General features: G+C 41.1%; 1 protein-coding gene across 1 annotated transcript in view; it reads right to left on the bottom strand.

Annotated features, from left to right (window-relative positions):
• The window catches only part of LOC128791082 (von Willebrand factor D and EGF domain-containing protein-like), a 230,157-nt gene that overhangs the window by 191,075 nt on the left and 15,841 nt on the right, over positions 1-23,241 (bottom strand). Inside the window, exon 2 of the mRNA XM_053948448.1 lies at positions 2,114-2,298. Within this exon, the coding sequence (XP_053804423.1) occupies positions 2,114-2,298 (185 nt within the window). The remainder of the gene's footprint in view (positions 1-2,113; positions 2,299-23,241) is intronic.

Genomic DNA, 23,241 nt, shown 5'->3' on the forward strand with positions numbered 1-23,241 from the left:
TTAATTAAAATTAGCTCGCTCCAGCCAGACTGGAATGTCCAATAATAACTGCTTATTAAGGAGTGGAAGCTGCACAGTTATTAATTTAAATTATTTTGTTCCAGAGGTTTTGCTGAAATTAAATGGAAAACCAAATCAAACAATGATTTAATTAAGTGGAAGAGATAGAATGTAGAGGCAGATTTAGAAGGTGAAGATCTAAAAGAAGCGTATTCTTTCAGTTTTGACATCTAACAGATGTAATCCTTCATCAGCATGGCAAAGCAGAGATTTACTGTCATTCAGAGGATAATGAAGAAACCAATGGCAAGAATTATGTTACAAGATAAGAAACCAAACTAATGAATATACCTTCACAAACCTGAATGAAAAACTCCAGAGAAGAGATTAAAAGAAACAAAGCATGCATTGTTAGAAAGCAATCTCATGCAGCTGAGCATTGCTGCACGCTCAGAATTGCTGAAATATAATGAAAAATTAAATAATATTATAGAATATGTATGTACACTTACAGAGCAATCTGGAAAACTTCATAGTGCATTGGGATATTTGAGGATGCCATGAAATTAATCTTTCAATAATAATCCCGCCAATTTATTAATGTCAATAAGATTTCTAGTTTATGTATGTAATGTGTTAAAAATTCTACAGAAATAACAACCATCTCTTAACATTTCACTAAATGTTAAATTATTAAGATAAACTTCAGTTGTGATGGGTTCACAGGTCCAGTTTGAATGGATATAAAATGTTCTTGCTAATTTTGAGAGGGTTCTCCAGCTAGAGTAGAATCACCCCATAGCAAACATCCTGGCACTCTAGGTTGAATATTTCATCTTTTAAGTACTTTATGGTAATTAGTTTATTCTTTTCTGAATAATTTTGTTTAACTTTATGTTTGAAATTATGCTAAGCTCCTGCAGTTAGGATATTTGAGGTGGCAGTGACTTTAGTGAGGGGCTCAAGTTGCTCTGGCAACAATGACTGCAAGTTAAACATTATTGTCATACATATTAAACACAGATAAAACCAGATAATTATTGTTTTATCTCTTCTATAGAGAGTGATGAAGGGTTTTTTGCTCCACAAAACCACTAGCATACTTATGAAACTAAAGAATGCAAGAATTGATTCAATTCAGAAAGAGATTCAACTTTAGCTTTTCCTTCAGTTTCCTCAAAGACTGCTTTAAATATTAATTTTTCTGATTTCTCCCTTCTGATTTCATCAGCAGAAGAAATCCCTAACTCATAATAATTTACATGGGAGAAGAGTTAGGTTGCAGAATCCATTCTTAAAGCCATACAGTTGCTTGGAAAAAGCACAGCCTGAGGTGACATACATGATTTACTAAAAATTTCTGTAGAGTTGGAAAACACCTGCCTTTATGTTGGAATATTTCCTAGCCTGATTGAATATTGGCTGTTCCATAGAGATCCTGGTCTCTGACTGATGCCCTTGCATGTGACAGTGGTATTGTTGGTTTTGATGGTGGTGCTGGTGGTTTTGTTGCTGTTGGTTTTATTGTTGTTGCTGTTATTCTTGTAATTATTATTTGTTGCCCTGATTTTTAAAAGTGTTAAGTTTTCTTTTATAGTACTTTTGAAAGTTCTCATAAAACTTCTTTAGTTCTGATAATGTTTACACATTTGTACTGGAGTTCTCACACACTGTTCATGTAAATAATGATTGGTTTGCATTCTTTGTAAGAGGAGAGAATTGATGGACTCTTAGTTTGACCAGTGTGGTTGGAGAAGTAACAATTTCATCCTCCAATCCACTGCCACTTTTGGAATTCTATATATTGCGAGGTCAGAAATAAAATTGGGTCTTTTTCTCTCTTAAACTCACCAAGCTTCTGTGTACTCATTTTGTGTCCAATAGCGACATCTGAACTTTAAAACTTTCAAAAGAACTATAAAAGAAAACTTAACACTTTTAAAAATCAAGACAATAATTATTATTATTATCATCATCATCATCATTATTCAAGTGGTTTTTTCATTACCCCCCACCTAATCCCACTGGATACACGGTCAGAGAGGGATGGGGAGGAAAACCCCCCCGAGGGTTTATTCCAGCTCCCCAGGGGGAGTGCTCAGGTTCTGCTGACCTCGACACATCTGGTGGGCATTTCCACGGGCCGCTGGCCGAGCATGAGGCGGTACCATGCCGGTGGCAGGGAGTGGTCACACACCAGGTCCTGGCTGGCCACTCGCTGCAGCTCCAGGGAGTCGAAGCTGGTGCTCCTGCGGGGGTTGCGGAGGATGCGGTGTCCCCCCGGCCAGCACTCGGGAGCTGGGGAGGATGGAGAGGGCAATGAGGAATTAGTTAATCGCTTTAATTCCACTGAACGCTGCTAATAGCTGCTTAAATCGTTGTCTTGGGTTGGAAATGAGGGTGTGTATGCTATTCCTCTCTGTCAGAGGTGGGGCAGTTATCTCCTGTTCATTGAGCAGTTTTCTTTATCTCTTCCACAAACCAATCCTCCCTCCAGGAGATCTCTTCTGTTCATGACCAGTGAGTGTCCTTGCATGAGGTGATAAAATTCCATCATCCCATTGGGAGGTGCTCCACCCAGGGGGAGGAGCCAAGCATTCCTACCTGGATACAATCTGACTCCTGCAACACCACAGCAGCCTTTGCTCACTGCATTCCCAGTGGAGCAGCTTTCTTCCCCACTGCATTCCCAGAGGAAGCCCAGGCCCATCTCCAGCAGCCCTGGAGCTTCAGAGGAAAACTCCCCCCTTGTCCAGGATCCCTGCTCCAGCAGAAGCACAGCTGGCACTGCAGGACGGCTGAGCCACCATGGAATGGGACTGCTGCCACCTCCCTGACCCACAGGCTGCCAGGGCATGTTCTGACTCTGGCAGGGTTGTTTTGTATTACTGCATTTTCAATTTTATTTTTATTTTCTTCCCTAGTAAAGAACTGTTATTCCTATTCCCATATCTTTGCCTGAGAGCCCCCTTAATTTCAAAATTGTAATAATTTGGAGGGAGGGGGTTTACATTTTCCATTTCAAAGAAGGCTCCTGCCTTCGTTAGCAGACACCTGGCTTTTCAAAGCAAGACAATCCTATATCCTTTTATGTTCTGATTTGTTTTAGGATTGGAATAATTTTCAAGGCAAACAAATCCAGATTTAAATATGTAAAGGTGCAAGCTTAGTAACATAAAGATTTTAGAAGTCTAGTTTTTCATCATATCTGAATCAGGACCAACCCCCTTCACCTTTTAATGTTATTTCAGGCTAATTTTAGGGATTAACATCTGAGTCTCTCCTCCTCAGAAATCAAGTAGTGTTTTGAGGTTCCAAAGTGTTGTGACCTTTGAAAGTACGTGGGGTTTTATTTTAATTTATTACATGCATGAACAATTTAATCATGATATAAATTGATGCTGGAGTATAAAGTGCACTTCACACACTTTTAAATATGTACTGAGAAGATTCAGAACAAGAAATGTTGAAAAGAGAAAAAAAGAGAAATGGTTTAAAAACAACAGGAAAGAGTTTTGAGAAATCAGCTCTGGTTAGGCTTGCAAATAGTGAAGCCGCAGGTCAGACTCACTTGAGCTTGGCATAAAGCCAAACTCATCAGGGCTTGTGTGTGTGCATCTCAAAGTGAATCAAGCCTGCTGCCCCTTGATGTGTGTTTGTTTACTCGCCTGCCCTGTTTATTTTCATACATCTCTTGACTTTTTTACAGAATATTCCTTTCTTTTCTTCTCATCTAATAAAAAGAAGCCTTGAGGTGATTCTGTTAGAAGTTGTTTATCTCCAAAGAGCTGACCATGTAGCAAAAACGGCCTTTTCTTGGTTGTCTGAGCCATTCCTTGATGAGGCCAGGTCCCTTTTCTCCATGTCAGCACTGCAGAGTGGGCACAGGAGGGGACTGAGGTGGAGCTGCTCTGCTCCGTGCCTCAGCAACAGAAGGGTCAGCTAATTTCTTGCTGCAGTAATCTTTAATTGCTAATGATGATGTAAGAGGCAGAGGCCACATCACAGGAATTGCACAAACTGGCAGTTAGCAAAATCACCTCTTTTCACTGCAAATAGAGCTTATTTATGTGGCACCGTTGGCAGAGAATAAGACCCCTCCCCATAACTTAATTTTTCAAATGTCACTTTTCAGATTGTAACTCTGTTTTAATATTGCGCCAGTGGCACTCTGAAACAAATTTATCATTTTTATTTTATTGACAAGATACTCAGAAGGTCAAAGTCAATCCATTTATGGCAGTATTTTTAAAGATTATTTTGATTGTGCCAAAGGCAAGGCAATGGTATACAAGACAAATGGGGACAAAATGTAGCGTAACGAAGGCTTTATTGCAATTTTCAGGGAACTAAACTGTCAAATTGCAATTCCAATGCAAAATTCTGCTGAATTAATACAATTGCCTTTTTAAATAAAAAAGAAATGCCCAAAGCTTTTCTTTCCTATAGGTAAGAGACATTTCAGAGAGGGAACACTTGGAAATATTGCACCTCTAATTAAATCTGGGATCAAATTCCTTCCCTCAGAAGTCCTTTTTGGAGACCACATGGAGACTGTCCTTTGCTAACTCCCAGCCCAAGGGAAGAAGTGACATTTCAGCAGACAAACTATTTTACAAAAATGAAAAGTTTACCCTATATTTAAAACCCCTTAAAAAAAATGCAGACTTGCTGACCCCTCCAGTACCACTCAAGGCTTCAGGAGTGTTAATGGGAACAGAATCTTGGCTCCTGATGCCTTTTGCTTGCCTGAATTAGCTCCTGTCTGAACAAAAGGAAAAAGAATCTAAAAGCAAACAGCTCTTTGCATGGTATTGCCACAGGAATCTTGCAAGGACATTGTAATATAATTAATTGCATTCACTTTCACGATAATAATAATATCAAATAGTGCCTTTAAATGTAACTAATAGCCTTCTGCTTGATATGTATTAGTTATAATCCAAATTCACACCACGTGTTGTGGTCTTACCAGTGATTAACTACTCTGTCTAAACAATGCAAATATATCAGACACTGACACATGGCTAATAATTTTTCATCCCTTGCATGGTTTTGCTTGCAGTAGTTTAGAAAAGGCTTTCTCACACCATCACCAGAGGAGCTGAATGCTGCAGATGGGCCTGGCAAGGCCAGGGAGGCACTTGGAGGAGCACATGGGGGAGACCTCCAAGGTCCCTAAGGAGAGGGGTGTTCATCCAGTAAATTTAACAGGGTGTGGGACAAAAAGCTGTGTGTTTAGTCCCAAAGGAGCCCTGGCTCAAACAGCCACTCTCTGAAGATGTATTTTACCCTGAATTCACTGCCAGAGTCTGTTTATGTACCTGTGCCTGGGTTTAGTTGTGCTGGCAGGCTGACATTGAGGAGGCAGGATGGCAAATTGATCGGCTGTCACTCCCCTGGAGCCAGCCTGATGGATTTTGTTCCCTGCCTGAGTCAGAGCAGACCCAGGCACACGGAGATGGTGGCACAAAAAGTCTCACCCAGGTTTTGCAGCAAGCCATGAGCAAAGCAAACCCTCAATTACTGAATTCCCCTTGTAAAATGGTGCTTATTATGGCCCCGTGACAGGATGATTGTAAACTTTAACATGCAAATTGCAGGCTGTGGTGCGAGTTAATTACCACCGGCTTTCCTGCAGAAATAAATGAATAAAGGCATCAATGTAATCAGACTTTATTATAAAAATTTTATTTAAAAGAAAACAACAAGAAGGCACAACTGAACCCTGTTGGTTCTTCATCTGAGAAATGCCCACTTGTACCTTGTGGTGGCTGCAGCTACATTCAAATCAGATGAAACCTTCCTGTTCATTTTTAATTCAGGTGCAGGTGTCAAGCTTATGGACAGCCATGAAGTGCTCAACATCCCAGCTGTCCCCCTTCATGTCCACATTCATGTCTAGTATGGAACCACTGCTACTCTGGGCTGTGCAGATTATGTTGCCTTAAAAAGGAGATATTTGTTTTATTAAGAGAACAAATTTAATTCAATCCAGCACTATTCCTACTACTCTATTTAAGGGTCCAGCTGTGTCTGGACTCTTGAGAGAAGGTCACAAATTGTGAGTTAGTTAGATATGGTAGTTAGAAAAGTAGGTATGTAGTTTTAGTATCTTCCTATCTATAGTATATTAATGTATTATAGCATAGTTATAATACAGAAATCGTTTAGCCATCTGAACTGGAGTTAGAAATCATCATTCCTTCCCACTGGGTTCACCTGCACTTTACAATAGTGACCACAGCTGGAGGAAGATATTTGTGTCAGCAGGTCCTGGGGACAGCCTGGAAGCCCATTCTGTGCTGGCCAATATTGTACCAGGTAGCAGTGAGGCTCCAGGTACCAGGGACCAGTCAAACAAGAGCCTGGAAAGGTGAATATAGGGCATCACTTTGGGATACTCCCTGCTTTGGGATACCCTCCCTACCCACACATTTAACACTGAAACACCCACTGAAGTTTCAAGCAGGGTGGTAGCTGGATGCTTTGCAAACAGCTGAGTCACCTGTACACTGTTGGGACAGGTATTAGTGGGAAAAATGCTGCTTTGGGTCTTTTTGCTGCGGGTCTGTCCCTCCTGCTCGTGGCCATGGGAAGAAGCATCAGTCATAACAAAGATAAAGCCAGGAAACTTAAGAGTGGCAGGCTGAAAAATCATAAGGAAATAACTTGCTAAACCTTTGCTTTCGTTTCTAAAGACAGGTGAGTACAAGTGTAATAGAGCTTTACCTGTCCCTCTTGCTCCCAGTAAATATCAGTGGCTTATGTGGAGGAAGGTTTAAGAAGTTGTGAGATTTTGTTTGTTTGCTTTGAATAGCGGCTGCAAATCAAATAATATCAATAGGTGATGGCAGCCAGGAAACCCTGAAAGAAATATAGTTCCACAAGCCTGAGGTGCATGTTTGCTTTGGGCAAAGCCACACAATATATCTAAAGGGCATTCTAAAGCCTTGGGAAATAGCTGGCAAATTGTAAAATAACTTTTGTGTGGAGGGTGACTGAAAAGCCAGTGACTGATGCAGGCAATGATAACCAACAGCAGCGTTTGGTGATGGGCTGTGATTGCTCTGTGACCAGGAATGATGTGTCCCCACATGCAGATTTCCTTCTTGCCATCGTCTCCCATACTGTGGGAACTCAATCTGGAGTTTGCCCCAAAAATACATGTAGGCATATGTATGTACACATACATATATTTAAAAAATTATATATTTCAAAATATGTATGAGTACTCATATTTTTGGACATTTGTATGACATACAGTAAATTTTTGAAGTCCCTCCCTCTGTGGCAGATTTTCACATTTCTGATTTTTGTTTCTTACAGTCCACAGTGGAACAGAACCTTTTCTGTCATGTTTGACTTTCTCTTCATGGGAAAATTATGAAATATTTTCATTTGGAAAAATAATTCTGAAATACTGAGGCTGATAACTCCAAATTAATTGCAGACAAAGGATGTGATCCCTTTCTTCTATTTCTGTTTTAGAAACAGAAGGAAACTTCTTAATCACCAGCCGCTTCCATGCTCAGGGGCTGGATTTCAGTGATGTAGAAAAGCTCGGGTAAGAGTTTCTGAAGCTTTCAGCATGTCAGTGCCATCACTTCCCCATATTGTCATTTGCCACACATTGAAAGAGAGTTTGTGTAGGGAAGGAAAGGCAGATGTTGGGAAAGGGAAATTCTTTCCAAGCTCTTAATGGATGTGTTTAAAATAAAAGTAGAATCCAACCCATCCGACAACATTTAAAAATTCCTTTTGGTGGTTGCACATTCCAGGTGAACAAACATCTATTAGTAGATATTTGTAGCTAAGGAACACCTGACAGTTTATTAAAGATAAAAGTTTCTGCCCTTATCCTACCAATACTTTAAAGATTTTGCTTTGATTATTCTGCCTGCTGAAGACAAAAATTTTAATTCTTAATGATATTCAGAGGCAGAAATTTGTTGTGAATGTGACAGTGATCACATTAAAATGCTTGAACCATGAGTGCTCCTCTGGTAGATAAAACATAATAACTGTATAAAAAACCCTTGATATCTAATATAAAGCTATTTTCAGAGATTTCAGAAACAGAGGAACCTCTTACTGAACTGAAATGATAAGGAAGCCCATTGTACAAACACCACACAGTCGTAATGGACAGGTCTTGAACAAGTCACAAAGCATTCATAAGGCAAAATAGATAGAGATAAATGAGTTATTGTGCAAAATAAAGGTAATTATAGAAATTTTGACCCAGGAAGAGGCAAGAGGCTGAGCACCTGCTGAAAAGAATATCACATTTAATACATGTTATTTGTACTGAATAACAGGCAGATCTGAGAAAAAAAATAAAACTCCTACAATCTGAAGGTGTTGCTTTATAATGCATCTGAATTTCATGTGTCTGGGGACAAGGTCACTTGTCATCCTAGTCTTCTATGGAGTAAAGCAATAAACTATTGACAAACCAAGGGCCAACACTCAGTTGCAGAGCAAACAATTATTTATTCACGCTCCTATCTCTTATCTTGTCTTGCATTTCTATTTTTAACTTGTGCTTTAGAAGGGAGGAATTGATTATGTGAGATTTTCTTCTAGTTTGTGTATCCCCTGAATAATTTGCAGAATAATGAGCTGCATACAGCTCACACAGGAGGATGCAGAGACAGGCAGAGAAGCATTTTGTGTGGGGCCAGAGGAGGTGTCAAGAGGGGCTGATCAAATAGGTGAAAACAAGGGGTCCCTGTGGAGAGTGTGAGCAAAGTCTGAGGATCTTCCTGGCAGGTTACAGTGAATTTTGGAGAACTGTCACAGCAGAAGGGATGGACAGCACTTTCTTCAGTGTTCTATAAATAGAGCAGATGAAGGAACTTTTTATTTTCAGTGACAATGCATGTGTGGCCAACTGAAGTTAATGAGCCAAGAAGTGTCCAGCTGAATTGTTTTCCTTTAAAATGTTTCAATCTCCAAGAATCACTGTCTGGCCTCTCTCATCAATGTGCAAATTGCTCATGGACAATGTGGTGGACACAAAAAGGACAGGAAACATTACATGGATAAAAAGCAATGGGAAATTGTACAGGCCAGGTGAAGTCAGTGCACCTGCTTTGCAAAATGCAGCCTCCTGTATTAAATGTGCTACTTAGGAAATAGCAAATCCAGATTGTGTCAATAGCTCTATTATATTTGGTGAATTCTCCTCCTCACTCATTCTGGCTCAGCCCTAGAGCCAGGAAGGCTGAGAATCTGAATATAGAAATCACTTATTATTGCTGTGTCACAACAGAATTCAAAACCTAATAAATCTCCTCAAGTTATCTCTAAGTTAATCATGATGCCTTTAAGGGCTTCTCAATAAAAATCAATAAAAAGAAAATGATAATTATTGTTATTGATTGGTCTGTTTTGCTCTCATCCCTCAGAATGAAAAAGTGAAATCAAAGGAAAAGGTTCTTTCTTACCTCCTAATCTGAGCTGAGCATACAGTCACAAATGTAGCTTTCCTAAATAGAAGCAACAAAAACAAACCCACAGGTTTTGATTTTAGAAGCCACTGGGCTCTATTCAGATGGAAATTTGATTTCCATGGAGAGCTGGAGGTGTTTCTACACCTCAGCCATGACACTGGCTAATTACCATTCACGAGCCACACATTTTTCCAGACTGCCCCCATGGAAAATGCTGAATTTTGGCCACATTTTCCTGCACTTCTTCAATGCAGTGCTGGATGTGGGTGATATTATGCTGGGGAAAGTGTCACCACTCCCTTGCTGTCAGTGCTTCCAGGCTGCAACAGAGGCTGGTGAGCAGATAAGGGGACTCTGAGTGCAGGCAGCTCAGCGCTGCCAAATTCCAGGTCCGCACGTGTGTCCTGGGTGTGATTTAGCTCCTAGTGGATGCAGGGTGACCAGGCAATTTTTCCTGCTATTGTTTTGCTATTATTCATTGCTGTTATTCATCCCATTCACTGGCACAACGATGGCTTCAGCTCCTCACGTGTTTATAATGGGCTTTTCTGTCAGGGCTCTGACATTTAGGATGAATGGCCAGGCTCCCTCTTGCCTTTGGAGTAAGGCTTTATTTGTTACAGTGCTGCAGTAATGTACACAGACATGCTCCACTTCCCACAACTGCACTAACCTGGAAGGATTTTTCTACCACCCTACCAAAATCTAGGTTTTCTTTGACCCTGTCCTTCATCCCCTTGTGGGCTGTCTGCTGTGTGAAACTTGGAGAGAGTTGATATGAAACAGTCTCGAGCACATAGCAGCTCCTGCTGTGGATGCAAAAGGTTCTTCTCATGCATTATAGCACTCTGGATGGATTTAAAAAATATTGAAATAAAAGGTCATGAGCTAGAAATAGCCAGCAGCCTGCCTGGACACTGTGATAAGATAAAGCTGTGGACTCCCAACCGTGGAATTATGAATTAAGCCTAATAGATTTCTAAAATCCAAATTTATCAGCAATCCTCACTGTTTGTTTCTTCAACTTTTTAAAGGCACAGATTCTGTACATATTGTCATGATATCTTCAAACCTAGAAGAAATCAGTGCCTTCCTCCCATAGAAACAGGATTGTATCAGTTCCAGCCAGCATTTTCCCTGAGCCACAATGGAATTCCAGGGAATCTCACATACCTGGTTGTGTGTCTGGCACCTGACAGAGGTCTGGTAATGCCTATTCATGCCATGCAACAGCAAAGCTTTCAGTTCCTATGTACAAAAACATCCAGATAAATGTATTTGCTATTTTTATTTAGCTGAATTTAGTTCTCATTTCCCAGTTCTAACAGGCACTGATTTTCCTTTTTTGTTTAGGGTCATCTCTGCTTTGGTTGCTCCACAGATCTCTGCTTATTTATCAGGAGTAGTAGGACCATCAATAAAAATAGCAAGGTTCCAGGAATCTTTAAGACCTTCAGCTATGAGCTGTTTTTTGATGTAAAAGACAATGCAGCTCAGCTGGTATCAGCTGAGTCTTCACCACATTTACAGCTGCTACCTGTTCAACCTTTTAGGATGTGATTACCATAACAAGACAAACCATCTCCATAATTTTATATATCTATATCTATATCATCTATATCTATATCTATATCTATCTATCTATCCATCTATATATGTATATCTATATATGTATATCTATATATGTATATCTATATCTATATTTATATCTATATCTATATCTATATCTATCTATCTATCCATCTATATATGTATATCTATATATCTATATCTATATCATCTATATCTATATCTATATCTTATATATATATATATATATATATATATATATATATATATATATATATATATATATATATATGTATGTATATATATATATCTGTATATGTAAAGCCCAACTCCTTTCTGTGGCCATCCAGCCAGAGCTGCAGGTACAGAGCTGCAGGGGACACGGGGGATTAGGGAGGCACAGGAACAAACAGGAGACAATTGCTGCCCCATATGGTGCACATCATTGGCAGCTGTGCTTTGATCAGGATCCACCGTGCAGAAGGCAAACCTACTGATTTCTTCTCATTTACTCTGAATTAACTTTGATCACAGTGCAGGTTTGTGTGTTTTAAAGCTTCTGCTGTCTTAAAAATGTGCTGGGGAGGTCTGTGTCCTCAGAAGAGAGGAAATGAGCAGAGATGAGCCCTGTCCCTCAGTGGCTGATGGGGCTGTGGGAAGGTTTCCCATGCAGGGATGGGCTGGAATGGGATGGGGATTTCTTCCACCACGGTCTACATGCTGTTTCATACAGGAGGTATAGCACTGTCACTTTCTGTTCTTTAGAAAGAAAAGAAAAGAAAATCAGATTGCCAGATGGAGGATTCTCAATGGGAACCACTCTGCTCCTCAGACACTGACAATGCAGTACAGTTTCTTCTCACCAGATGAGATGATTCCTAGCAGTTTTTTATTTCCGTGGAGCCATTTCCATGCTGAGCTTTTCATTCTACTCTTCCACCTCCTTCTTGCCTGATAACAGCCAGAGCAAGCTTTTAGATTATAAAATAAAGTTATACCTTTTAGTGAAATACATGCTTTAAAAAATAGCATTACTGAACTGGAGGAGGAAGCAACCAGATCTCAGTTCCTCTGCTAGGGAATAATTCAACTGAAAAGGTAATCTGTGCATCTCCATCCCTAGGTAAACAAAGTGATGACAGGCAAACAGGCAGCTTTTCAGGTTTTCTTCCATCTTTCTGTCATCAAAACAAGACTCAGTTTTGCATTCTTAGTTGGTAATTGGCTAATAACTGTAATTTTCATCCTGAGAAGATAGGTCAGTAACCAGGGCTCAGAAAAACCCTACAATATGACAATTGATCAGTTCTTCATTAGGCTTGAAACATTCAGGTTACCACAGTCATTTCTTTTGCAATTTGAGCTACAAATAAAAACAATCAGCAAAAATCTAGTCAAGCAATTTCAGATTGGAAAGCCATAACACAAATTAATGCACAAAAAACCAGCAGGCAATCAATTTATCATTTGCTACTTTATTCTTTAGCAATTTGCAGTCATTGCTGAGTTGCTTTTGAAACTTGTAAAATTTGATTATGTGAAACCTGGTGAGTGTCAGGCTTTGGTCATTTCTGTGTTGTGTTTTATGAGTTGTTTTATGACAAAAGGATGTAACCTCAAGCTGTGCCAGGGAGGTTCAGGTTGGAAATCAGAAAAATTTATTCACTGAAAAGGTTGTTAAGTATTAGAATGCACTGCCCAGGGAAGTGGTGGAGTCACCATCCCTGGAGGTGTTCAAGAATCGATTGGATGTGGCACACAGTGCTCTGGTCTAGTTGAAAAGGTGGTGTTTGGCCAGAGATTGGACTCAATCATCTTAGAGGTTTTTCCAACCCTAATGATGCTGTGATTCTATGATTCTATTCTAGGAGCTGGTTGGAGAGCAGAGGGTTTGTATAGGCAGACCTGTCTGATCTCCTGCACAAGCACACGTGGTGAAGTCTCAGCCTGGAAGTCCTGGCAGGAATATTTCTGTAGTTTTCTACAATTAACCCGGTTCAGAGAAGCTTTAGCTACCCCTAAATCATCAAATGCCACTTTGAAAGCTGCAGTGTGGACCTACATCTGCCAATAGTGCAGGAGCCAGCTGTGGTTCCATGTGCAGGAGTGGCTGCTGCCTCCCCCACTGCACCCTCAGTGTGGGTGGGGTAGCACAGAACTGTGATGATGTTTTTGACCCTGGGGTTTGGATAACTGGGTTTGGATAACTGCCAGCCCATGAACAAGGAGGGGTTTGCCTGTGACAGACTGAGGAGTGGTGGTGCAGCCCTTACACCTTTCACTTTTACCCACAGGTGACTTCACCTTCTCTTTCATTATCCCCCACAAAGCTCATCTTTTGCACTCAGAAATGAGCACCCCACTTCAGCCCTGATGAGGAACTGAGTTGGATAAAGGTTGCTTGCAAGCAGCAGGAATGCTCTGAGGGGCACAGGGTGTGTTTGGAGCACAGGCAGCAGAAGAAGCCCAGCAGAAGGCAAAAATCCAGGTGAGAGGGGCAGGGTGACCTGGGGACACTTTCTGCTGGGTTTGAGCTTCATGGGCAGATTTGGAGCCGGCTGATTTTCCCTGACTTCAAGCCATGATTGCCATGTGCTGGGGCAATGCCCTGAGCAGATGTTTCATGGCAGATCCCTCCCACTGAAATCACTCTCCTATAATTTTGTTAACTATTCAATATAAATAAGAACACTCTAACTTTGCCAACTTACAATGCTGTTTCCCTTCTTTGAATTTTCTTTTTCTTGGACTTTTATTTTTCACTGATGCATATTCAATTCTGTTTATAAAAATGCATATTTTCTTGAAGAAAACCTACAGGTCTAATACCAAAATGTCCTGCTGCCTCTTTGCAGGGCTCTCATTCTCACCCCATGTCACTTAAGCAAGCTTACCCTTTTTGCCACGGACTGCAGCTCTCTGTGATGATCTCTCAGCTCTCCCTCCATGATCCTTGTGGGTCCCTTCCAATTCAGGCTGCTCTAGGATTCTATTTTTAACCCACAAAGGCTTTAAAATGTGGTGTGGAAGGAAATCCAGGGTCCAAATTTACTGTGAAGATCTCTGCTAGATATTCCTTAGCCTCTCATTCCTCCTCTGTCATGCCACAGTAACACTGTAGGCTAAAGTCAAGTTCCATTCATCCTTTCTATTATATGCTGAAATAAATGTCTGGTGCAAAGCAAGGCACTCAAATCTAGGTTATTCCCTTACAGAACATGTAGATTCAGCAGCATGGCTTGATATTAATAACATCTGAATGGCTAAATCCCTGCAAAGTGGGGTAAAAGTTTGCTCCTAGGGATCCAGCAAACACACTCAAACCACTGAATTATCTTAATTCTAAAACAGCCTTCCAGCAGCACCACAGGGCCAGGATACACTCATGGGTTATTTTGCTGTATCTGGAATTTTCAGGCTATTCCAGAGATATGAAGGCACAATGAAAAGCAGAGTTGGACAAACATGTGAAGGCTTGAGGTATAAAAGGATTAACAGATGCTAATGTTCTACATTTTTCTGCTGCAATAATATAAGCACAGACAGCTCCCAGAGCAAAGCAGAAAGTGAAAGATTGCATGTAGGAGGGACAGAAAGACATGGCTATCGTGGTGTGCTGCTGTAAATTTTGAAAAAAGGCAACTGTTGAACAGATGTTACCAGCATACAGAAGATTTAGTGTGCAGATGATTTGCAATTCACTGGTCCATTGGGGAAAAATTACTTTTTAAAATTTAAAGGAAAATCTTTCAATTTTCCCAGAGAAATAAAATCTTTAAAATCACAAAGACTGTTTGATAATATTGAAATTCAAACTAAACTCCTCTTCAGCCTAAAATTAAACATCTTGGAAGCAGGAGGCATTGAAGCATTTTGTTTGCAAAGACATTGAAAGGAAAAAAATATTAAACTTTCATAAAAATATTGCTCTTTTTCTCTAGACTAAATAGCTTGTCCAATTCCAAATGAAATTGTGGTAGATCTTGCTGACGTGGGGAAAAGTGTCACTGGTGCCATTTGAACCCCCTGGTAACCCAAAACACTCTCCCAAGGGCTCTCAAATTGTTGGGTTTGCTCCAAGGAGCATTATCTCTGTGTTTTTGCTTTCCTTATCTCCATTTCCTTCATTCACATCAACTTCAACTGCTTTGTAGGATGATCTTTTTTTTTTTTTTTAAATTCTGGCTGTGGGACAGCCAGGTCCAACATGCAAATCATCTCAAGCAAGGATGTCTAATTCTAATTGATCTCCCATACAGTACAAGCACCTAAATGAATACCTCCCCTAGATACTCCTGCAAGAATTTTATATCCTTTATTTAATTTTATATTTTATATTATTTATATTATTATATCTATTTATATTATTTAAATATTATATTTTATATTCTTTATTTAATATTTCATCAACAGCACGATAGTCTTCATCCATCCTGAGAGACAGCTGTCCTTACTACAATTTTGGACCTTTTGGGTTGCAGTTCTTCATGGTCCCAATGAAAATCTGTTGGTGTTGGCAGCCAGTCTGAGCTGCCACTGGGGTGTCAGTCACTGCCATGGGTAAGGCAGGGCAGGTCTGACTCCAGTGGCCACAAGAACCAGTTAATTTCTGTGCTTCTCTCAAGCTCGTTTCTTGGTATTTGTTGCTTATTCATCATGAGTCCTGACTGCAGAGAGCACATCAAAGTGGAATTTTTCTCTTTAATCAGGGACCAAACCCATTATCACTCTGATCATAGGATTGCAGTCTCCATATTTTCTTCTCAGACCTATTCTTGGAATGTGTCCCATCATTTAAAATCCTCTTCTAAGGCAGGACAAATTACCTTTTCTCTTTCAAGGCAAACCTTTTCTTAGGAGATAGACTTTGTGGGTACATGCCAAGAATGACATAGATTTTTATACAGATTAAATCTTATTTGCAATAATGATTTGCAGTATTTTCACATCACCAAAGTCCTTTCCAAGGTTTCTTACAACAGCAGGTTATTTTGGCTGGGATTACATGAGAAATGATGGTCCAGCTCTTTGCAAAAGCCTCTGCAAATAGTCATTAAGCTAAATCTCCTTTCCCTGAGAGTGGGATGTAAAGAACTGACATGTCACCATATGTGTGTGCACATGAAATATGCAGAAGAGACTGTTTTTCACCCTTTTTAAAAGATAGGTGTATAATAACTATATGATATAGTTATTATATATTTATAGTAACTAAAATAAGATCAAGCCAGATCAAGCAGAAGTTGGACCTGTTAACAAACAATGTCAAGATTAAAAAGAATAAACAGACCAATTAATCACTTCTTCTGGCCCAAGTAAAATTAACACCACAGCTGAGTTAGCACCTCTTTCACTGAGAGGGGGGAATCCCTGTCCACAAGGCAAAACCTTGCTAGAAGGAGAAAGAGAGGGATGCTCTGGGGACAGAATGCCTGTCCCTGCTGTCCTGAGGTCCAAGCCAAGCCAGCAGCAAGGAACCACAGGACACTTGGGCACTGCAATGGAAGGTCAAAGCAAACAGGGCAGGAAATGGCTGGGGAAGGTCATTGCCAACATGCATCCAACACCACCCCCCAGGGATTGTCACACAGCAGATAACCTCTGTGAAATTTAGGGATGCTAAATTGCTGGGTGTGTGCTGTTAGCAGAGAACCTTGTTTTGGGTTGTTTTGGGTTGTTTTGCTGAAAGATTTATCTCTCTCAACAGCTCCCAGAAATTCCCTAAAACACGTTGCAAATCCATTTGCTCAGTGCTGCCCTGGGGTAATATCTGCAGGTCCCTCTGAGGAGAGGACTCCAAGGAGTCTCCTACTGCTTTATAACAAAGGGGGATTCTTCACACCCTTGTCTGTTTAGGGCTTGGCATGGATTTTCTGTGCTTGTTTTACTCTCTCCTTGCTAACAACTTGCCCCTGAGTATTTGGATTCAGTAGCAAGTAAGTAGAGTGAGATACTATATGTTAATTCCAGCATGTTTTTTGGGCTGACAAAAGTGAAAAATAAAAGCTCTTGGGGAGATTATTGCATATAAATAGGCTTAGGCAATGGCATGGAGAACCTAGCCAAGCAGCAGCTTCACCATTAAGATTTTATCTAAATGATCCCATGTTATGAAGGAAGGAAAAAAAAGCAGCAGAAGGCTGGGTAGCAAGATCAAACTACCTAAAAATCTGATTTCTGCTCATGCAGAGGTTTTGGATGTTGAGGTTTTCAGTAAGTCTACGAGATGCTCAGGCTGTGGTGGTGCATCAGAACAGTTAATCTCTTGCTGGGGTGACTGTGTACATTTTGCTAGAGCAAACAAATATAAGTGGCAAGGGAAAGGATGTTGTTCCTTGACGCAGTTGTTCTCCTGACACTTCACACGGTGAAATACACTCCAATTTCCCAACAGAAAGAAACTGAAATTATGAAGAATAAGATTGACTGAAATGGATGACAGTGTTTAAAAAATGTTAGCTAGTATTGATGTTTTGGAGAAAAAAAATGACTCCAGGAATGCTAGCCCAAGGAGGTGATGGATAGGGCTGCCACGGGGGCCCGTGTCATGCTGGATAAGTCACTCCAGCCGTGTCAGAGGTGATCATTATTCCTGTGCTCCTTGTTTTCTGGATGCCTGACTGACGACCCTGATATGCAGAAATACGAGGCACTTAAAGCTCAGCTGCCTCTGAAATCTTGGTGCTGGAGCAGGCTGTGAGCTTTCTGATAAAAATCTTTTTTTTTTTTTTTTTTCTGTTGGAAAATGTTGACCCGCCACAGCTGAGATTTTCACAGAGTGTGTTTCTCCATTGAAGGTCTTGTTGTGTGATTTTTAGTACAGAATTGCTGGAGGGCAAAAAGAGAAAAAAGAAAAAGGAGAAAGTTCTGCACTTTGGCATAATCAAAGCACATGAGAAAACACAAAATGAGGGGCTTGGGCTCTGCTCTGGGTCTGCCTGAGCAAAACTTCCCAAATTAATATCACTATCTCTTGGGCTGATAGCTACTAGGGGGTTGTGGATGTGGGGAAGGGGGAGGAGAAAAGGATCTTTCTCCCTTTCCTTCTCTTCCTATGTGCTTTTACTAAACATTTCAAAAGAGTTTGTTTCATTTCAGTGTGAAAGAGTGGAAAAAAGCCTCTGTGCTTTTCATGAAAGGGAAGAGCATTGCTGTGCCCAGCTCCGCTTTGGGCAGCTCTGGGTTCAGGACCTCAGCAGATGGGACACACTCAGCCCCATTTCCCTGTCTCTGCAATTACAAATTAACAAAAACAATTAACTTCTTGTCCTGGAGATGTTGGTGGAGGCAGGATACCCCACACCTCACACTTGCCTCTTACTAGACCAGTAATGCTGTAAGAAAAGAGAGTTGGCTCACATGGTGCAATTGGCTCTTAATAACCCACACCAGCTTTTTCCCTATTTCCCTGTTTTCTGAGGCAGGATTTAAGGTTGCTAAGCCATGCACCTCTGGGGTTTGCCTGCTCCCTTCTAGTTCCAGGTGAAGGGAGTCTTGTGAGCAATGGTCTCCCAGACAAGGTGTCTCACCACTTAAATCATGGCTAACCCTATTCCAGCCCTGGTCAGGCTGCTCTCCCCTCTTTCTCCACCATCTGTGGCCATGAGGAATAGCCAGCTGTTGCCTCTCTGCTTCACATGCAAGAAGCATAATCACACCCACTTCCAGTGCTCCCTTCTCTGAGGTATTTCCTTTTTACTTTCCTTTCAGGTCACATTTCCAGGTCCCTTGTTAGCGTTGCAGCTTGATTTCTGAACTGCCTTCAATTTGTCCAGCTTTATTTCAGTAGGATGATCAAAATTAGTCACAGTAATCCAGCTGTGGCCTCTCAAATCCATGTGCACAGGTCTAATGAGTTGCTGTGTTTTATGAGCACTGTGCTCAGTAACAAATTCCATTCTTAATTTTTCCTAATAACTCTGCAAGTTGCAAATCATTAGGAACCTGCATGGAAGGCAGTCTGGCTGGTTTGTAGCATCTCAAGCCATCCTTTTTTTCACTTTTTATTGTTAAGCACTGAATTTTTGCCTCTGTTTTTGCCCTTTGGATGTTAGAAGTTCTGTGTTCATTTTTGAAGGCAACTTTTGTTTCTAATGATTTGGTTTCTACTCATGGTGGTATATCCATTTTTAGCTCTTTCTCTTTTTTTGTGCCTTGTGTTCTTATTAAGGTCTTGAAAAGAACTGCTAAATATCTGATTGTAATGAAATGTCTCTGAGAAAAACGAAGCAAAAAGAGATTTTGAATGCATTTATGTTCCCTTTATATTACCTGCTCTTTTTCCTTGTTAATGGATCTGCACTACTTTCCTTTGCCTTTAACACAGATATTATTTTGCCTTCGCCCTACAAAGGCTATGAAAGTAAATTAATGACTGCAAATTAGGTACCCAGTTAGTATAATAAAGAAGAAAAAAGGCTGCCTAGAAATAAAGGGTATTTCCAAGATGGGTTTTGCTACTTTGAGCAATGCATGCATTAAAGCCATGTGCTCACAATAAGGGTGACATGAAATACTGGCTCCCTGCTCTGCAGTGGGGTGTCATCTGTCCTGGGAGCTGCAGGAAGCACCAGTCCTCCAGGAAATCAGGGCATGGTGATGCCACAGGGGCCGGATCACCATTTACAGGCAAATTGCCTGTAAATTGCAGAGGTGCAAACAGCTGCAGCTTTGGGGTTTCCTGGTCGGTGAGAACTTCCCACCGTGACTTGGGGTGCTGATGGATGGAAGGGGAAATATTTGCTCTGCCCTGCTAGTGTCCTGTCAGGTTCTTCAGGGTGAAGGGAGTTTTGTGAGCAATGGTCTCCCAGACAAGGTGTCTCACCACTTAAATCATGGCTAACCCTATTCCAGCCCTGGTCAGGCTGCTCTCCCTCTTTCTCCACCATCTCTGGCCATGAGGAAGAGCCAGCTGTTGCCCTGGTAGTGTCCTGTCAGCTTCTTCAGGGCACTGAGTGCTTCCTTGCCTTGGAAGGAGTTGGGTCTTTCCCTCCTGCCTGGGATTGTACCTTCATCTGTTACTGCTCCAAGCTTCTCCACTGGAAAAGGACAGAATAATAAATATATTCTCAGTGAACACAGGCATTTGTGGCCATTTCCACTGCTGTGGTGTGTGTCTGATTGTGCCAGGCAGTGCTGCTCTCTTCAGTGCTGGCACCCTGCTTGCCCCTTGGCTCGTGTGAGCATCTGTTTTGTGACTTGTATCTACACTGTTCTACCCAGAGGGAACAATTAAAGTGGACTGTGTTGTCTCTGAAGTGACCAAGATTTCCTGCAATAAGGCTGGTCTTACCTATGACCTGCAGCAAAATTAAGACCTTACTTTCTGCTGGAGAGGTGTGAACAACCACCAGAGTGAGTCCAGACTTGATCTTGCTTTCCTCTCAAATATTTTTTTTCCTTGTACTTTTTTTTTTATTCTCTTGTCCAATCTGGCTGTTGGGGATTTTACTCACAGGCTGTCATCTGACCTTTCTGCCCATGACTGTAAAATTAATTATACATGCCTCTTTCCATGCATGTTCACTAAACAGACTGTCCATTCCAGCATTAGTCCAACAGAGTTCCCATCAATGTTAACAGAAAATATCTGAATACAGGGCATGGAAATTCTGCACTCTGCCTGCTGTACAAATCAGCTCACTGTACATGTCCTATATGTGTAGCCTCTTGTCTCCTGTGTCCTTTTGACTTAATTTTATTTTGCCCTCTACTTTCCCCTCCATTATGGTGTTATACATGGGCAGTTGGCCGTGTGACTTAATCATATTGGTCTCCTCCTGCTGTTTTACCTCAATCATCTCCAACCTTTCTCCACTGAACTGACAAAGGTACTTTCTCCTGTGCCGTGGAAAACATGAGCTAAACCAATATGACAGAGCTGAAGTTCTGCATGCATAATTTCAATAACATCCTATGTAACCAGTCACTGGGCTGAGCTCTTTTTAATGAAATCACCCTTGTTATCAGACTGTTTTCATTCAGTTCTCACAGAGGGATTGCTCACAGCATGAGTCATGCCAGGCATTTCAGTGTCTCTCTCAGGAAAACAGTAAAGATAATAAAAAGGGGTAAAAACTTAAAAAACATTTGGAAATACAACACTTAGGAGCAGTGATGCTGCTGATAGTTTTCAGCCATTTTACAGAACATTAAGAAAAAGAAAACCCAATCAAATGCCAAAAGTGACATTTTATTCATTGATTTTTTTTTTTTTAATTTACTTCTGGGCTTATTTGCATCATTGTGCAACTCTAAAGTTCCATTTCTTTTCATTTTAAGAAAAAAAAACCTCAGAACTCTCTTCTCCACAGAATAATAGAAAGCTCGGCAGGGCAGGAAAACTCACTCCTTTAATGATGTGAGGTTGGGGCCGAGCCCCCTGCCATGGCTTCAGTGAGGTGGTGCTGAGGGCTGAAGAGCCATTTGCCATCCTGCTGCCATCCTTGGGGAGCAGCCCTGCAGAATAATGACACAGTGTCCCTCTGGCTAGGGAGGTGCCTTCTGAGCTCCATCCTCTCCTGTCTAAGCAAGGAAGGGATCACGCCACACACAAGTGTGCACTGAGATCATCTTGTTGGGATTTTTTTCTGCATACGTTTTCCCCAAAAAATACTTTTTTTTTCTTTTTTTGCAAAGTCATTTGGTGATATCTACATCATTATGAAGCTTTCCTGGCACTGCATCTGCTGATTGATGGCTGTGAAAATGCAACATATTTCATTTTCTTTTCCTAGACGTGAAGCCAGCTGCTAATGGTTTTCCCAGGGTGAAGCTGGCAGCTGCAGGATCAGGTCTGGGGGCTCCGAAATGTACATTTGCAGGAGAGCCACCTGGGCTTTTGGCTGTTTCATTAGTGGTCATTACTGCTTGTAGAAAAGGATCTAAGCAGAGTGGGTGCTGAGCCTGGCTGTAAATTCCAGGGTTTGATTTGGGAAACTGCAGCCATTAGTGTCGGATGGAAGCGATCTCAATGATCTCAAAATCTTTGTCTGCAATTAAAACTTCCACCTCCTGTTTCCAAAACCATATTAAGTCCCATGGTTTAACAGTTCACATTTATTTACTTTTATTCATCTGCTTCTTCAAGTCAAATACAGAAACTAGTGCATAAGTAGGACCCTTTTAATGTTAATTATGAGTGCTTGCTGAGGACTGAAGTGTGAATGCCAGAGCATCATTAAGATGAAACTGTGGCTCTCTGCAGACACCAGGCAGCAATAAGTAATTTTCTCCTTCAGTTCTTGGATAAAATTATTATCTCATTCACTCTAGAAAGAGGTGCTTTATTTCAGCATGTCTATATTTTTGTCTGACTTTCCTGTATTTTATACACATCAAGGGACAAAGGACTTTGGTGGCCCACAGGCCATCCAGGCTATGGGATTATTGTTCTGCTGCTTCAAGCTCCTCCTGCTCTCACAAATCCCCTCTTTGACTATGGAAAAAAGGGTGGGATTGGTCCCTCCTAGACATGTGGATGGCATGAGGTGGAGGCAGGCAAACTACAGGCGCTTTGATGGTGCTGGGTGTTGCTCCCTAAGCTGAATTTTAACAAGGCAGGCAGGAATTCTTATCTTTCCTAGAGAAAGATAGACTCACCTGGTTGCCTGGGAAGGGGTGGGAAATAGAACAAAGCAGAGCTGTGAAGAGTTTCCCCACAAAGCAGAGCTGTGAAGAGATTCTCCATCAGTTCTGTAAGCTGCTGTCAGGCAAGGAGTAGGAGGATCTTCATTTGCATTTCGTGGAGTGTTTCACAGCCACTTAAATGGGAAAGAACAAAGCAGGAATGATTGCTTGTGCTGCAGTTTCTGAGAGCAGTAAGAGGATTCCATAATCACACAAAATCACACAAGCACAAATTTTGCATTGTTGGCCCCTGACAAAAAACTGACCTTGACATAGACTTGAACAATCTTAAACGGGAGAAATAGGTTCTATAAGCAGAAATACTGTAAATCAGAACCTTGCTTCCAGGTAAGAAAGTCCTGTTTGCTTGATTTCTAATCTAAATTATCAAGAAAAAGCACTCATAATTGTTGAGTGGTTGAGAAGTGGGCCCAGAGAGTACATCCTTTTCTCCTGTGAGGCTCCGTGGGTTGAATTCTCTCTCCTCAGTGAGTGCCACAGAGGCTTTAGATAAGGAACATGTGAAGAATAGCTGAACAGTGAAAGCTATTACCCTAAAGACTGATATTTACTGGATTCCTGCTTT

This window comes from Vidua chalybeata, chromosome 7, assembly GCF_026979565.1.
Source record: "Vidua chalybeata isolate OUT-0048 chromosome 7, bVidCha1 merged haplotype, whole genome shotgun sequence".
In the NCBI taxonomy this organism is placed as follows: Eukaryota; Metazoa; Chordata; class Aves; order Passeriformes; family Viduidae; genus Vidua; species Vidua chalybeata.